The following is a 16,741-nucleotide window of genomic DNA, read 5'->3' as shown; positions in this document are numbered from 1 at the left end:
CGGCATTTGGTCGCGTGACGTCACTCGCGCAGACTCCGTACGCGTGAGGTGGAATTCGCTGTAGCCGGAAGAAACAGCGAATTAACATATTTTGAACGTGCCCGTTTTCGACGGGGCGCAGCGCTGAAACTTTTAGCAGGCCTCTTTTGGCTTCAGGTTGTTCAGTCTAGACGAGTTTCACCTTCAGAAATGCTCACATGAAGCGCAGGAAACCGTAAATGTCCGGAGGACGACAGCAGCAGCTTGTCATTCCGCTCCTACGACCATTAAGGTTCCAGCAAAGAGGAAAAGTCGAGACGATACTCCTAAAATCCGGTTAGGAAGGTAACATTTGTCATTTATTTAGGTATTAATGTGAGGATTTAGTAATGTCGTTAAAGACTAATTCTTCCCTGCCTTCTTGTTCATGTGTTTAATTTAATAACTAACTTGTTTTAAGGAACTAGAAATGTGCCTTGAGCTTTTTTTGATTTCATCCGCCTCTCATTTAAACTTATACTAATTTAAAATAGATCCCCATGCTTTGTTTGTACGTTTTATCTGAAACAGAATTTGTGTATAAGTTCTTTCAGAAAAAATCGACTTTTCAAACATAGCTGATCTAACCAACATTTTCTCTTTATTTTGAAACACTGCCAATCAATGAAGGGCATCCAAACAATTTCAGTAGAAATTTACATTTTGGGGTCATTTTGATGAGGTGAATTTTAAAAGGACAAACAAATGAATGAGGCATAAGGAATGTTTTTAGAATCTGACAAAGAACTTCAAATAACTTTGTAATAAATAATAAAGGGGGAATTGTATCCAAGTGGTTTAGGCTTTAAGATGCTGATTTATTGTGGTTTGAGAAACTCCAAAGAAATTCCGAGATGTTAACAGGTAGCTTCAGCGTGGAGGTGGGAGTGCACCAAGGATCGGCTCTGAGCCCCTTCTTGTTCGCTCTGGTGATGGACAGACTAACAGACGAGATCAGACAGGAATCCTCGTGGACTATGATGTTTGCAGAGGACATTGTGGTCTGTGGTGAGAACAGGTGGAACCAACCGTAGCAGGTGTGTGTGAATGAGAGGGAGGCAGGTGGAGCAGTGAGGCTACGAGGAGCAAAGGTCACAAAGGTGCAGGACGTTGGGTCGATTGTCCAGGAGGACGGGGAGTGTGATAAAGAGGTGAAGAAGAGAATCCAGGCAGGAGTGGATGGAAAAAATGATTTGGAGTGATTTGTGACAAAAGAGTGGCAGCAAAGGTTGAAAGGTTTACAAGACAGTGGTGAGAGCAGCTATGTTGCATGGTTCGGAGACAAAAAGACAGGAGGCAGAACTGGAAGCGGCAGAGCTAAAGATGTTGAGGTTCTCCTTGGGAGGGACGAGGATGGACAGGATTAGGAATGAGGACATCAGAGGTACAGCACAGGTTGAACGACTGGGAGATAAAGTTAGAGATGCCAGACTGAGATAGTTTGGACATGTACAGAGGAGGGACAGTGGGAAAAAGACAAAGAGGAGATCTATGGATGCAGTTAGAGAGGACATGGAGGTAGTTGGATTGAGGACAGAGGACACAGAAGACAGAGTTAGTTGGAGGAGGACGACTCGCTGTGGACACCCCTGAAAAGGGAACAGCTGAAAAGAAAAAAGAAGTATAATTACTTTTAATTCACCCTTTTGTTCTCCTCCACAGGTCTAGGAGACAGTGAACTATGAGACTGACAGGTGGGTTCTGTGTTCTGGCCCGGTTCAGTGATTAATTCGGTACATCTGAGTGTGTTTTCCCTGAACTCGTGTGTTGGGCCTCTCCTGACAGGCCCTGTTCGAGCTGTGGGTGTCCTGCTCCTGGTCGGGCTCACCTGGCTGCTTGCAAACACCTTTTTTGGAGGGGATGGTGTTTCCTCTGTGCGACATCTCTTTGGCGGTAAGACGTCTTTTCCTTGATAAGTGGACTTGCAGATGGGGAAAAAAAAAAAGTAAATTATTTTATGTCAAAATGAAGGGATCAGATAAAAGAAGCAACCGGAAACCATCGCCAACAGGCCGTTTTTCCATTTTCTGATATTTTAGAAACTGGAGAAATGTTTTTAGGACATAGTGGATGTTTTTCTGTTAGATCTTCTGTCAACTTGTTTAAAAAAAACTTGTTTATGTTTTCAGGCACAAAGGCAGAACCGACCCAATGTAAGTAAAAGGAAGTAGTCTTTTAAGTTATATGTGTATTTTTGAGTTTCTGAACTTCTCCTAATGTGTCATGTTTTTTTTTTTTTTTCTTTTTAGCTGAACAACATCCCCAAAAGTATAAATGTGGGCTTTCTGCCCCTTGTCCTCCAAAGCACTTGGCTTTCCGCCTGGTGTCTGGTGCTGCTAATGTCATTGGCCCCAAGATCTGCTTGGAAGACAAGATGTAAGATTTAGTGCTTGGAACATTTTTCTTTTTAAATCTTTGTCTTTGTCTCCCTTGCTGTCACCTCTTGTTCTGTTTCACTCTTTCTGTTTGTTTGTTTTTGTTTTTTTTTTCATTTATTTGTTTGTTTGCCTTGTTTTGTTTTCCTCTCAGCTCTCATAACCAGGCCACCAAATCTGCCTGGGGAGCTCAATGCAAGTATTGTTTCGGTTTGGTGCTCCTCCTAATCTGCTTGTGTTTATTGTCTTGGCCGCTTCCCATTTGTCGCTGTTGTGTTAGTGTCAGGCAGAGTAAACAGGTGTGTAAATGACTGCGTGAGTGAAACCTGCGCCTGTGTCCAACAGATTAGTGAGCAGTGTGAAGAACAACGTGGGCAGGGGACTCAACATAGCCTTGGTAAACGGTGAGACATCGTTCTTTGTCTTATAACAGACCATGTTGTGATTTTGAATCGAGCAGTCGTGGTTTTACCCTCATGCTGATGTTTCTCTGCTCCAGGGGTGACGGGTGACCTTTTGGACACCAAAACCTTTGATATGTGGGCAGGAGGTAAAAAAAAAAAAAAAACCCTGATAGGTTTTCAGTTCCGCTGCTGCATGTAGGTCATAAATCACGACTGTTGTTTTTTTTTTTCAGATGTTTCTGACTTGTTGAAGTTTCTTCGACCTCTCCACGAGGGAACCCTCGTGTTTGTTGCTTCCTTTGATGATGCTGCTTCGAAGTAAGAATCAGATATGGGCTGTCTGGTCCATTTAAGTGCTCCATTTTTTTATTTTTTAACAAAAAAAACCCAACATTTTTATGTTGTTTTTATTTAGAAGTTATAAATAATCAATAGAACTAAATGAAGGTAGGACACTCTTTATGCAAACAGCTAACCAACACTAAGGGTAAACATCTAGTTCGGTTTATTAAACCATCAGAAGCTAGAATTAGTATTGTCTTTGTTTGCAAATTGGTGTATTTGCAAAAAGACATTTATTTCCCATTTATACATTTTTCCTAATTAAAAGTTGCTTTTGAAAGAAACTGATAAATCATGTAGTCTTGTTGCGTGTCAGACAAAGTCCTTTTAAATTTAAAGGTTACTTAAAGGTTTAGGACAAACTGTAACAAAAAGCAAGAACAATTAAGATAAAACTCATGTGACATGACGACACTTTCGACGATGCTTTTCAGTAAAACGAAACCCTCTCCCTGATTGTATTAAAAGCTAAATCTGAATGCTTTCATTTGTTTACAGTCTCGATGTTTCAGTTCAAGACAAAGTGAGATCAGTTCTTATTTTGAAAAGCATCATATTAATCAAACTTAAGGCTCTTTAATAATAAACCTGAAACCAACTCTGTTTCTTCTAATATAAACGTGTAAAGGGCTTTTAGCAGATGGCCTGAACAGTTCACACGTTTCTCCTGATGAACTGTTCATCCTGTGTCTTTTAGAATGAACGATGAGTCTCGGCGCCTGTTTGAGGATCTCGGGAGCACAGCGGTGAAGGAGTTGGCCTTTAGAGACAGCTGGGTGTTTGTCGGAGCTAAGGGCATTGAGAATAAGAGTCCCTTTGAGCAGGTATGTGACAATCGTTAGTGTGACGCGCTAAATGTCAACTCTGGGTAGAGATCTTCACCTGCATTCTGTTTCCATCCCTCTATCTGCTCGTTAGGGTTTTCGTATTTCCTGACGTAGGGTTGCCTAAAATCGCATATAATTGGCTTAAATAATTAATAAATCAGAGGTAAGTGCAGCCGCACCCTTCTCCAGCTCTGAAATGAAGCCGTGTGGATGGCTCTGACTGACAGACTACCATTAATGTCAGAGCTCGTTTGCAGCTGATGTGATTGGGATCTGTAGTCAAATATATCTTCACATTGGCATTTTATAAATTATAATGCAACAGGACTCGCTGTAAGGATCAATATGAATAAAATGAGCAATCAAGCTAATTCATGGGACATATTTCTAAACATAAACAGGCTTATTGTATCAGAAGAGACTGATGATCAGGAGCTGTTCAGCCCACAGAAGACTGATACTTGGATTCACTTTGAACATCTCAAAGGAAATCTGATTATGTTTTCTCATTTAGCCAGAGTCCAGTGATTTATTTTATTATATTTTGGCTTTCCTAGTGCCGGTGTTGTTATTTTGAGAACTCCTGTTTAATGCATTTAAGTAGCTGAAGAAAACTGTAAAATGAGTCATTTTAAAAGTTTAGTTTGGACCAGATTTCCCTGAGGTTTTCTGTAAGACTCATTCAAGGCCAGCATCGTTGAAAGCCTTCGGTTTCAGTCGCTGCTGTGTGATCTCAGCCTGTTCCATTAACATCAATCCTGTTCATCTGCTTTCCTGCTCCCCATTAGCGAATGAAGAACAGTAAAAACAGCAACAAGTACGAAGGCTGGCCCGAGTCTCTGGAGATGGACGGCTGCATTCCCCTGCGGCCGCCTCTAGAAGGGTAATTCTGCCTCAGACCAACTCTCGTGACGTCACAGCAACACCAGAGGAACCGACAAGGAAAAAAAAAAACAGGATGATTGTTCGAAAGCCAAGGAGCTTCTAAACTGCTGAAACTGTGAGACGTCTGCAGGAACCGCAGACATTTTGTTTTCCCCGCCGTAGACGGGGAACAAACAGAATCCGGAGTGTTTTGACTTGGAACTGCTTTGTAGGTGACTTTGAAATGAACATCCTGAGCTGCTTTTGAGCATAAAGAATATTTAAAGCATAAAGAAATAACATCGAGAGGCGGACATCTTGATGCTTCAAATGTTTGACGACCAAAGTGTAACTCTGACAGATGAATGAATGCAGGTGAAGTAAGCCATTATAGAAAATTATCTATTTTTTTTTTGTCTTCTGAACTGCATGTAGGGTGTGTATTAAGAGCTCGATCAACAGGAATAAACTGAACGCTTGCGCTGCAGTCTGATTCCAACAACCTGAAATACTTTCGCCTCCTAAACCCTCCCGTCTGTTTGAATACCTTCATCTAGTTTCTTCCCGTTAAGCTGTTTAACTGATGTGTTTCGCCTTGAGTTTTAACTGACATTATGTTCATGGAAGCTGAAGCACAGCAGGTGTTGCTTACATGTTTACAGATGACCTTTGGCTTCAGTTCTGCTATTTATTTTTCATATTATAACACACAGGACATTTTAATGTCACTGGTTTGCCTCAGATGGCTTTAATGTTGTCTCAGGTCCGCAGGCATATTTCCACTTAGTGCTCTGTTTAAAGACTTCATCTTGAGACGTGTTTGTGTAGATTTTGTTTGTTGTTTTTTTTTTGTTTTGGTTTTATGATGAACGCATTGGCCTCCCCTAGGCTTTTTGCATAGAACAATGTGAAGAAATAAACTACTTTATCTGCGCTACTAGAAGCAAATTTAAACTCTTTTTGTCTGCGTTTGATTTAATTACCACCAATAATGACAAATAAAAATGGCAATTATTAGTGTTTGTTTATTCAGCTGAGTCCTGGAGGATCTTGTTGCCACCAGGGGGCGAAACAGGCTTAAATCTCCTGGGGGGTTACTCGGTTTGTTTTGCCCAAGGCATTCACTTTTTCCAAACCACATCTTCTGATAGGAACAAAACTGAACTGCATGCGGTTTCACAGAACAACAGGCACAGCATTAGAATTGGTGAATCGGTGGGTTTGACTAGAGCAAAGCAACTCCCTGATTTTTCTTTTTTTTTTTTAAATTAATTTAACTTTAGATTTGCTGCTGTGCTTCAGATGACTGTCCTGTTAACGAACAGCCTTTTTATTTGACTCTAGAGTATTTTACAGGAGATGTTGATCCATTGATGAGTGCTGGAGAGCAAACCCAAACCATCAACCCTCCACCGCTGTGGTTAACAGTCTTCTGCCCTGATCTAATGTGAGGCTTTCTCAGAACAGCAGGCTGTGTGTTAAAGCCAAGTGACTTCACTTTGGCTTCGTCTGCCCAAAGAACACGGCTTCAGAAGATTTCTGGTTTGCACAAATTAACTTTTTAGAACTGAACTCTTTGGGCTTTTTCTTATTTTTTAGAAATAAATGGCTTTCTTCTGACAACCCTAACAAGTAAAACACACTTACTCAGTCTCTTTCTATTTGTGGTGCCAAGAGCTTTTTTCATTTTTCTTTGTTAGGTGTTACCTTTTTTATTTATTTATAAGCATTATATGGACTGACCTTATGGCCTATGTGTATATTTTTTAGTAAAAAATATTTATCTGCAAGCCAAAACATTAAAAAGTAATAGTTTATGTTTATAAACGATGCAGAAAATTGTAGTCTGTAAAAGAAAGCAAATAGAAATGGGATTTTCTGCAAAAATGCAGTGTGAATGCTGAGTGCTGGATGACTTTGCTGTTTTGCTGATGAAGCTAAAACTGAGATAAAGCTAAATGAAGCAGAATACTAGCTTAAAGTAGCAGAACAGGAGCTAAAAGTAGTAAAAGGCTAGCTAAAAGCAGGGGAAGTTTAGTAACAAAAGAGCTACTCTTTTGTTACATTTATTGTAACAAAACATGAGCTAAAAGGTAAATGTAGGAAATGCTGATTAAAAGCAAAAGGCTAGCTAAAAGCTAAAAGTAGCAGAACAGTAGCTAAAAGCAGCACAAGAAGACAAAAGCAAGTATGCTTATGCAGATTTGGAAGGAAACAATGTTTTTGAATGAACTAAAGAGATCTAAGTATATTTCTATGTGGGAAAATATTGATAAACAAATTAAATATTTTTATAAGTATACAAGTTACAAAAACCAAAAGTCCATCCATCCCCTAAATGAGCTGTTTTGATGTATGAATGGCTTAAAAACCATAAAGTTGGTAGATTGCAAAAAACGTACAAAAAATAAAATAAACAGGAAACAATATTCAATATTCACAATAATGAACGCTGAGCAACTATAAATGCTTTCACAAAAATAAAAAAAATAAAATAAAAAGGCCCTGAAAGTGAACGAAGGCAGCAGAAAAGCCCCATAAGCGTGTAGCACACCGCCCTCTAGTGGCCATACGTCATCACGCATTCTTTACGTCCTCGAGATAATGACGATAAGCGAGTGCGAACCGTGAGGCAGCGCGCGCTCTGCCAGCACGCACGAGAACCTGCCGTTTGGAAGTCGCCCGTTTGTAAATGATGTACATAGACGAGTTGCTGATATTTTCGGGAATCCCGTGAATGGCCGACGGTGCAACTCGGAGCCGAGCGAGCGAGCGAGCGGGGAAACGCGTGAACCAAGCGACGAGCATCGCCTGAGCTGGAAACACCGAGCGCTGTCGTCCGCCTGCCCGGCTTCTGCCCGCCTGCTGCCCGGCTGCCCGGCTGCCGCTGTCACACAGCCCGCCGAGGCTCGAGACGACTCCGGCGGGGGATTAGGAAGCCGTTAACGAACCGGGCGCGTTAATTTTTTTTAAAAGAAATGTATTTTTTTTTGTATTTTAGATAAAAGGCTCGCTATCTAGTATAGAAAAAATTGTAACATTTGTAAATAAGCAGTAAAAAACAATACAGTTTACAGTATGCAAAGCTATCGTTTACAAATAAAAGCATCGAGGGACTGAGCAGACACGGCACTGCATATGGGTGAGTGGTTTTTCAACACACTGTAAACAGCGATCTGTGAAACAATAAGACTCAGTCTGTGTTTGGGAATTTCGAGTTATGCCCTCCTATTTGCTAATTATTCTGAAAAAAATATTATGCAGTGTTATAAACACTGAAGTGCAGGAAGGGGGGTGGGGGGAGCAGTCAGGGCCTCAGATACTAAGAGTTAGCCCATCACTTGTATGATGTGGAACCTGCACATAGATCAGGGTCCATGAGGAATGGGGTTTGGGATGCTGTCAGTTCCCCTCAGCCTACTTGTTTCCCCCTTCCTCCTCCTCCTCCTCCTCCTCCTGGAAGGTGTTTGTCACTTGCCTCCTGCACCTTGTTTCTAAAGTCAGCTGGGCTCAGTGTTAGCCAATAGCTGTGCTTCCTGTTGCCTTCACTGTGCTGTACTGTACAATGCTTGTTGTAACCCATAAACATGCAATATCAGCCCCCCCCTCCTCCCCATGAAAACACCTCTCACATCCGTGAGTTTCGCTTGGACTACAATGTAAAGTCAATGAGCTAACCTTTTATAGCGAACAAGAACAAAAGCAGGCGCAAGTGATGAAAGTGGGTGATTGTGGAGTGACGACAGGTGCGTTCGCAGGCAGATGGGCTGCAGGTGTGCGTGGCAGGGAACACGGAAACAGAATTACACGCTGGATGAGTTTTAATGAAACCTTCGGATGGCTCGACTCAAGGTGGCTGCCCCCAGCCGGCACAAACATGGCCGTAACTCAGTCGGGTCTACACATATTGAGCTGGAGTTCGACAAGGTCGTCGCTAAGAGTCGTCCTCAACAAGTGAGGTTTGGCTACAACTCCTCGTCTTCATCGTTAGATTATTTTAGTTTAAACCTTTTGCATGGAAGGCGAAGGGAATAAAGAACCTTAGGACATTTTATTTTTATAAATGTTTACAAACTTGCAGAGTCTTTTCCTCAACTTTCTCCAGTTTTCCAAACTGCGAAACGCTTCTGGGCTTTTTGTCGTGCACCCAAGCTCAGTAAGAACTGAGAGGGGCTCAGCTGGAAAAGTATTAACCCAGTCCAGTAATATGTGAAGCTTGTTTATCATTGGCTGATTAGGAAATTGTTCACCTGGATTAGAGGAAATCTTTGGAATCGGATGGTTGTGCCCACAGAGAGGGGATGAAAGTGAGGTAAAACCAGGGGTTGGATAACACGCACAGTATTCTCTCTCTCTCTCGGTGAACAGTGCTGTGTTTGTGCTGCTACCTACACTTCCGTCTCACATGCCTGACCTGGATTGGACAAAAGTCCTTGTTGTGTTTTGAGCCGTCGGTTTCCCTAATGGGAAGAAAACAAATCATTGTGTGTTTGATTCCGGCGGCCAGCGTTTGATACTTTCTTTTCCGTCTGTAAAAGCGTCGAACGGGAAAGCGACGGGCGCCCAACTAATGTTTCAGTCTCTGAGCAAAAGGCGACTGTCGGTTTAGTTTTATCTGTCTAAAAATGCATTAGACACTAATGCTTTTCGAAGGTTTGGACCCACCACTTCCAGTACTCTGACTGAATCGTGTCGCTTCCCTGGGCCGAACTAACCTTTGTTTTTTATACATGTGATCAAGAACTGCGTTGCAGGGACGCGCTATCATCAGGGAAGCTGTCTCCTGACACGAAGCCCATTTAAATTTTGGCCAGCAGCTCTCAGACCTTGTGCTTCCTTTTTGTCTCCCCACATTATTCAGCCCCTGTAAGTCTCTGTGGGACGAATGCTGGATTGGAGAAAGACTGCATAGATTTGAGTGCTGCATTAATCATGCATGGAAAAGTTGGACTTGCGGGCAGGTTTGAATTTGCTTCAGATGCGATCTATACGCCCAGGATGGAGGAGGATCTGTTCCCTCGGTCGTCTGAGCTCAACCAAAGTTATTTCTCCTTTTCATTGTCTCCCTTTCTGAATTATTGAATGCGCGAAATATCGCTGACTTCCTGGTGCAATTTCACCAAGCTCATTAAGTTTGTTGATCAGCTCAGGGATTATGCAAAACGCTGCATCTGGAAGTTGATGGAGGATAAGACTTAACCAGAAGTAATTACAGCTGAAAAGCACATTCAGGGACGAGTTCGCAACTTCACATCAGCCTCTCCAGTTTAGATCATTTTACTAAGATTAAAGTAAATAAAATAATCAAAAAGTATATCATATTTACTAAATGTTTGCATAGTATTATTTTGCTCCTAAGGCCCACAGCAGTTATTTTGATTACCACTTAATATCCCAAAAGATTTTGTCAACTCCATGCTACTCTACAGTTTTCTACTCTTCTTTATAGGACTTTCCTTTAGTTTACTGAACTCTACTCTGTTATGCTATTCTACACTATACTCTTTTCTACTCTACTCTAGTTTACTGTACTCTACGCTGCTTTACACTATTAATTTATACCACTATACTTAAGTCTACTGTATCTACTTTACGCTACTTTACTCTATCCTACTGTAAGCTACTCTAATTTACTCTGTGCTACATTACACTACTGTAGCTACTCTGCACTACTTTATTCTACTGTGCAGTACTTTATGATATGCTACTCTACATTAAATGACTCTACTCTCACCACCGTAGCTCCTTTTGGTTGGGCAGAAATTTAGCTGCAGTCGCTGCTTTTTACTCACACAAACATTGGCACGTATCTTATGAGGGAACCTGCTACTCCTCGGTCCCTTTTTGTCACTGCCACCCCCTCTTTTGTATTTCTCTTTTCTTCTTTCAGTCACACTTTTTCCCACTCCTTCTGCTAGTCCCCCCCTCCCCGCGCTCCATCCCAGCCTGTGTTTAAAACTCTACTGTCCACCCAAACTCTTCCTGACCTCCACGCCACTATTTATTCACTCTTTTCATCTATGTGCCCCCCCTACAGCAGAAACATGGCTGTCTGCGCGCATACAGAGCCCTCTGCCTCTCCTTTTGTCAAACAGGCAAATTTTTCTGCAGCTGTCTGGTAAGCTGAAGTCGCTGAAAAAGTGCAAAAGGATTGCAGCGCTTTGTTGTGTTTAAATGTGCATATTCTGCAACTAGTGGGGCTTTTCCTCATAAACTCTCAGTTGTATATTTTATTTATGTCGTGCTTTTTTGAGTGCTTCAGACTTTGAGTGTACATCAAGTGAAAATAAAGGGTGTCATCTGTGGGTTTTCAAGGTTAGACAATCTTACTTTTTGGCATTCATAGAGAGCAGAAACGTCTCAACAATTTTTGCAGCACATTTCAAATGTTATTAAGCTGCATGTGCCCAGAAGCCTGGAGGGCAGACACACTGCAACACGTCGGATGCTCACTTCTCGTGTACTCGAGCGCCGATCAAGAAGTGGGGAAGCAATGATTCGGACACGAAACTTAATGTGCGCCGAAGTCATTCTGCCTGCCAAAGTGAAATGTCCCAATTTCAGCTGCAGCGTTGGTCTTATTATCTTCAACTTTAGTTTACCGCATTTACCCGCATGAGCAGCTGCTTGGTCATTTGGCTGGTGTCAGGAAATTCCTCTCGGCATTCTTTCATTGAAAAGGGACATGCGCTTTGGGTGATGGTTTGCTTTCGATGTGTGCGTTTTTTGTCCGCGTATAAAAGACAGATTGTAAAACAACAAAAATCTCTTCGGACTAGCTGATGTGTGTCGAATATTTGCATGTGTGTGTTTGTAAGGGAGACTGGCAGGGTGTGGGAGACAGTGATGCAGTTGAACGTGCTTGATGTATTGTGATAACTCTGTCCGGTATGTGGCTTTCATGGGAACTCCTTACCCTGGGGACATGAGCGAAAAAGCTCCTGTTTAAAGGGCAACTTCCCTCTCTTTATTGGCTGTTGTTTTTTCCCCATTTATGTTCCTCACATCCTGTTAGGCTTTACCTTTTAAGCCTCACTTTACTCTGTGGGGTTGTCATAACCCAAGCCCTTTAATGTTTGGTCATTGTACTCTAGGGAACGGGAAAAGAAATTTGTTTAATTTTTTAGTGATTTTTTTGAAGTTTGTTTTTCTATGTAATTAAATATCTGATGAAAAATAAATGTGATTCCGATCGTAAAATTAATTCTCGAGCAACTCGACTGAAGAAAAAACACATTTACTGTCTTTTTTTTTTTTTAATTAAAATTTTGATTTTCAGAAGTTGATTGGATGGAAGCAGTTTTTATATTTCTCTGAACCCCAGAAAATTGTCATTTTTCTTTTTTCTGAATTGAATTTTCATTAAACTGCCTAAATAACCATGTCTGTCTGACACTATTATTTAGCTATTTGAAACCTGTGCAGCCAATGAGCCAATTATTTCTGTTGCATTAAGGCATTAGATTGCGCCGCAGACTTCTTATGTCTGCACATGTCCTGCAAATGCTGCTGAACAGGAATTTTTTTTTATTGTTTGCTTTCATGAGTCTTGTAATTGGCCTCACGTCAGCCTCTTGTGTTTTAATCTGACTGACAGCTACTGGCATTGGATGTCAGACATGTTTAATTTGAACCCAGTGACACAGAGTTTTATTCACTGTGTTATAGGAAACAAAATGAAAGAACAGACTAGTCTCCAGTGGTGGAAATGGTCTGGTCTCACTGCTGTGACGTTTCAGAGGACACTTACTGTACGAGGTGGTCCTTGTGGACGTCTTCAGAGTTAAGTGGGCTGTAACCCCAGACAGTTTGGGTGTTAGTGACAGGGATGTCCTAGAAAAGTGCTCAGAGGAATCCTAGAAAGTGTCACGTGCTCAGCTGTAAAGGAAGAAGGGTTGGGTTGGAAGCTAAGACGCAAAGTGAGTTAATAACCCTGACCTGGATCTCACTTTGTCGTTCCATTTCCTTTTTCATTTCATGTCCTACAACTGCATAACTGCATTTCCTCTGTGCAGCACCTGTTGTCAGCTTGGAGTACTACACTCAACTGCTTGCAAATTCAAAATGGTGACTTTGCACTTTATTGGATCTGTAATTTGTTGCCTAACTCCGTCCGTCTCTTAGATACCGTTTCCAGAGAAACTTTAGGCCAGATGGTATCTGAGTGAAACATCTTCTTTTTTTTTTGTAACGAAACAGTTCTAACAGAGCTGCTGAAAGATTGTTTGCTGCCTGGCTGAAAAGAAGATCGAAAACCTTGAGACAGACGGCAAAAGACACAGGAGACAGAAAGATAAATGTGTCACCAGAAAAATGCCCGCTCGTCCTCACACGGCGACAAGTGCTCGCTCGAACTCAAACAGTTCCTGTTGTTCTAAGTTTCAGCGCTTGACCATGAATTCGTTCTGTCGTCTGATGACCTTGCTGATGGTAATCATAATCACAGCTGTTTATATTTATCAGCCCTCCGTTGCAGATGTCTTATATTCACTCCAGGAGAGTTCAACAGTCAGTTCTGCCTATGAATTATTTACACTCAACTGGCCCCTAGATCGTCATTCATATTTAATGGTTGGGATTGCTATCTCCTAACTGCAGCTCTCTGTTGACTAAGGGAGATGTTGAACACAATTTAAGTCACAAGACGGTGATGAAGATGTGCTGGATGATTGATGAAGCTTGCTCCTTAGACAGTCGTTCTGGGATTTTTCTTTTTGGTCTAATTGTACAAAGACTGATCTTTAATTAATTACTGTGTTATTGTTTACTGGTAGCTCAGGTTGCATAGTAAGGAGCTGTTAAATAGGAGCATTTTTTAGTGAATCTATTTTCTAATTTTTAAACCTCTGTGGGTATGTGGGCTTGCCTGAATGTATGTCATACCTATTTAGAAACCTAGATCTGTCAACGTAGAAACAATTCTGTCCCATATCTACTTGACTTTAATGCTGCGTTTTGTTTTTGTCTTGCAGGTTTACAATTTGAGGGGAAAAACAGCTCTTCAACTTTCCTAAAAGATGAGACAAACAGGGCTGGCTTAGTGTGTTCGCTCAGAGACGTGCGTCTTTCTTAGATTCCTTCACCGCAAGTGTATTTTGATGAAAATGTAGGGAAATGGTAACAAGGCAAATGAAGGCGAAATCTGTTCTTCAACACTCGTGCTCTCATCCTCCTACATTACTGTGAGACAGCAAAGAACAGGAGACAGAGGAAGAAGGGTGAGGGAGTGGGGGGAGAGCTGCCGGAGTGAGCGAGCCTTCACCTGTCACACGGAAAGAGCAGCTCGGCAGACTGAAAGGGGTAAAGAGGAGGCACAAAAAGAGAGAGAGACGGGGACTGACGGCGGAGCAAAGGTTTGGAGGAGGCGGGGGAGGAGGAGGAGGTCTAGGAGGGCTGGGAAAGACTGTTCCCCATGGCTACAGACCCAGGAGAGCCCACAGGCACCGAGGACTCCTCAGAGAAGCCTGATGGACAAAAGGAGGAGGCTAAAGAGCAGAAGGGCAGGACTGATCAACAGAAGGATGGGACACTTGGCGCCCCCTTGGACTCCCCCTCCTCCCAGGCTCAAAGGGAAAGAGAAACGCGAGGAGATGATGGAATTAGAAAGGGGGGAGGAGAGGGAGGAGGGGAAAAAGACGAAACCTTCCAGGAGTGTGAGGAGACCCCAGTTTTAGTCCCCAAGCCTGTCATACCTGGTGACACAGGTCAAAAACCACTGAAGCGGGAGAAGCGCTTCTTCAGGAAGAGCGTAGAGATATGTGAAACGGACGATGAGGTTGCGCTGCCCCCCGAGGCTCCTCACAGTGCCCCCCATCTGGAGCTGCGCTCCGCAGAAACAGGCTTCAGCAAGGCCCAGCAACAAGGGGCTGCTACTTCCCGTGCAGCTCCGGGGCACGGCCCGTCTCAGGGTCATGAGGCTGAGAAGGATGCTTCTTCATCGGTACCTACCCCGAGCGTGAGGGAAAGGGATCGTGAGCAGGAGGAGGAGGCAGAGATGAAGGCTGTTGCTACTTCTCCTGGAGGAAGGTTCCTCAAGTTCGACATTGAACTGGGCAGAGGAGCCTTCAAGACTGTGTATAAAGGCCTGGACACAGAGACATGGGTGGAGGTCGCTTGGTGTGAACTTCAGGTAAGGAAAAGGATTTTTTTAATAATGCTTAAAATTCAACTGCATAAGCTACACACGCTGTTCCAATCATACAAAGGAATTACTTCATAAAAATAAATTCATAAGCAAGTACATTTTGCCACTTTCCATCAACTTGTCCAGTTACAAGCAGACTGTGACCACTGAAGCACAGCACAGTTCTGTTGTGTATTGTGTAATGTATACAAGTATGGAATGAGAACTGTCACATGAAAGAAAGCTCTTCTTAGAGTGTATTTTGTGATGGTTGTGACAAACGTATGTGACAATAGCAAATATTGCTGTAGGAAACTCTTTGTTATGCACCGACTTCCCCGTGGGAGGAAAATAATGACATGCAATAGAATGAGGACACTGTTCAATTGACCAGCCATTATTTTAATATTCTTATGCTTAATGCAAAGCATTGTTGATTGGTCTGACTTCAGCACGAGGTGGGAGACAGTCTTGTAGAAGAAAGAACTGTGTCCCTCTTCATCTTAGCCTCACAATAGCGGGCAGTGTGATGGTAAGCTATCTGGCTTGACTGTTGGCTTTGTGTGAGCAGTCAGTCATGTGTTTGGTTTGGAGCTAATTCCAAAACAAGAGCTAATCCTTGAGATCAGACTCTGTCTATTGGACTAACAAGCAACAGGCATGCCCCTGCATCACCTTTTCTGGTGTTACTCCAACACCTAGAGAGTTACCTTTTACAACACTCGTAATGATTTGATGCTTTGACGTGTCTCCTCTTGTACAGAGTTGCACAGAGTTGCTCAGCTTGCAAATACAGGATGATTTACTTTGGATACCTTATTGTTCATATATAACCTTTTGAGCCTGTAGAGCATGTGTTGAAATTTCAGACATAAAGATTAGACTATACCCATACATTAGTAATATCCAGTAGTCTGCTGCAAACCAAAACAAATTCTTATGAAAAATTAATTGCTTTTTACTAATTGTTTTTTTATAAAACTGGCTACATAATAAGTCATTACCAAGGGATTTTAAAAGAGAGTTCATATAATTCTCTTTTTAATTAGATTACAAATCCTAAAGCTGTAAACGCCTGCGAGGGAAAAACATTTTTTTACACACAGAGCAACAGCTACAAGACGGAAACAAAGGAGAATGAGGGAATGAAGGGCACAGGAGGTAATGATGAGTGGGTGTGGGATAAAGGTGGAGGGGAGTCGATGAGCCAAACGGGGATTACCATGGCATCCCTCCCAGGGAGCAGTCCTGCAGCCAGTGCGAAGTTATCACATGGAGGGAGACATATTAGCACTCAGGCTGCACACGATCACATGCCTATAGATGGATCCAGTGCCCGTTCAGCGCAACGTTCTAGTCTCCTGGGGCACATGGTCTGCCCTATTTACTCCACCTGACCAAAGCCTGCGCACAGTTGCATTGCAAAGTGGCGTTGAAATGGACAGAAGGGCTAAAATTTATTTATCTATGGCTATGACGTTATTTATAGACATATTTTGAATGCTGGGATTTCAGCCCATGTTTTTTTTTTCTTCAGGAAATGAATCACTTCATTTTAATGATGGAGCAATCTTTAACAGCACAATCTCAGACAGTATATTCTTGTATATATTAGAAAGGAAAAAATGACCTCATTCTTAACACTCTTGTAATTTCTTTTATTTCCCACAGTAGTGACTTCCTCCTAATAAAATTGCAGACAATCACTAATGGGAACAGAAAATATTAGCTGCTGTTGCTGTAATGTCTGTGTAATGGTCCCAGTTTTAAAGCGTCATGCAGCATAGT

The 16,741-nt window shown here is 42.2% G+C and overlaps 2 protein-coding genes across 7 annotated transcripts in view; both read left to right on the top strand.

Moving 5' to 3' along the window:
* The first annotated feature begins 39 nt into the window (after positions 1-39).
* On the top strand, positions 40-5,784 carry fam3a (FAM3 metabolism regulating signaling molecule A). 2 transcript variants are annotated; one of them, XM_017430973.3, is made up of 10 exons: positions 40-315; positions 1,681-1,712; positions 1,804-1,911; positions 2,148-2,171; positions 2,268-2,394; positions 2,739-2,797; positions 2,893-2,943; positions 3,031-3,115; positions 3,837-3,963; positions 4,755-5,784. In XM_017430973.3, the coding sequence occupies exons 2-10, from the start codon at positions 1,700-1,702 to the stop codon at positions 4,851-4,853; spliced, it is 693 nt and encodes a 230-aa protein (XP_017286462.1). In that variant the 5' UTR covers positions 40-315; positions 1,681-1,699; the 3' UTR covers positions 4,854-5,784. The 2 variants fall into 2 exon arrangements, with proteins under 2 accessions (XP_017286462.1, XP_017286461.1); XM_017430972.3 differs by having other exon boundaries at positions 40-324.
* A 1,570-nt stretch (positions 5,785-7,354) lies between these two features.
* Positions 7,355-16,741, top strand: part of si:dkey-151g10.3 (serine/threonine-protein kinase WNK3) — a 30,853-nt gene continuing 21,466 nt past the window's right edge. For 4 of the 5 annotated variants that reach the window (XM_017430941.3, XM_017430942.3, XM_017430943.3 and 1 more), the window contains exons 1-2: positions 7,355-7,972; positions 13,803-14,959. In XM_017430941.3, the coding sequence (XP_017286430.1) occupies positions 14,243-14,959 (717 nt within the window). In that variant the 5' untranslated portion in view covers positions 7,355-7,972; positions 13,803-14,242. The remainder of the gene's footprint in view (positions 7,973-13,802; positions 14,960-16,741) is intronic. The other variant, XM_025009276.2, reaches the window with a different exon arrangement.

This window comes from Kryptolebias marmoratus, linkage group LG8, assembly GCF_001649575.2.
Source record: "Kryptolebias marmoratus isolate JLee-2015 linkage group LG8, ASM164957v2, whole genome shotgun sequence".
Taxonomy (NCBI): domain Eukaryota; kingdom Metazoa; phylum Chordata; class Actinopteri; order Cyprinodontiformes; family Rivulidae; genus Kryptolebias; species Kryptolebias marmoratus.
The sequence above is the reverse complement of the archived record's forward strand: the minus strand, read 5'-3'. Positions and strand labels throughout refer to the sequence as shown.

Coding starts and splice junctions, on each gene's coding strand:
- fam3a (XM_017430973.3), top strand. Junction 2,395..2,738: donor ATCTGCTTGGAAGACAAGAT/GTAAGATTTAGT, acceptor TGTGTCCAACAG/ATTAGTGAGCAGTGTGAAGA. Junction 3,116..3,836: donor TTTGATGATGCTGCTTCGAA/GTAAGAATCAGA, acceptor TGTGTCTTTTAG/AATGAACGATGAGTCTCGGC.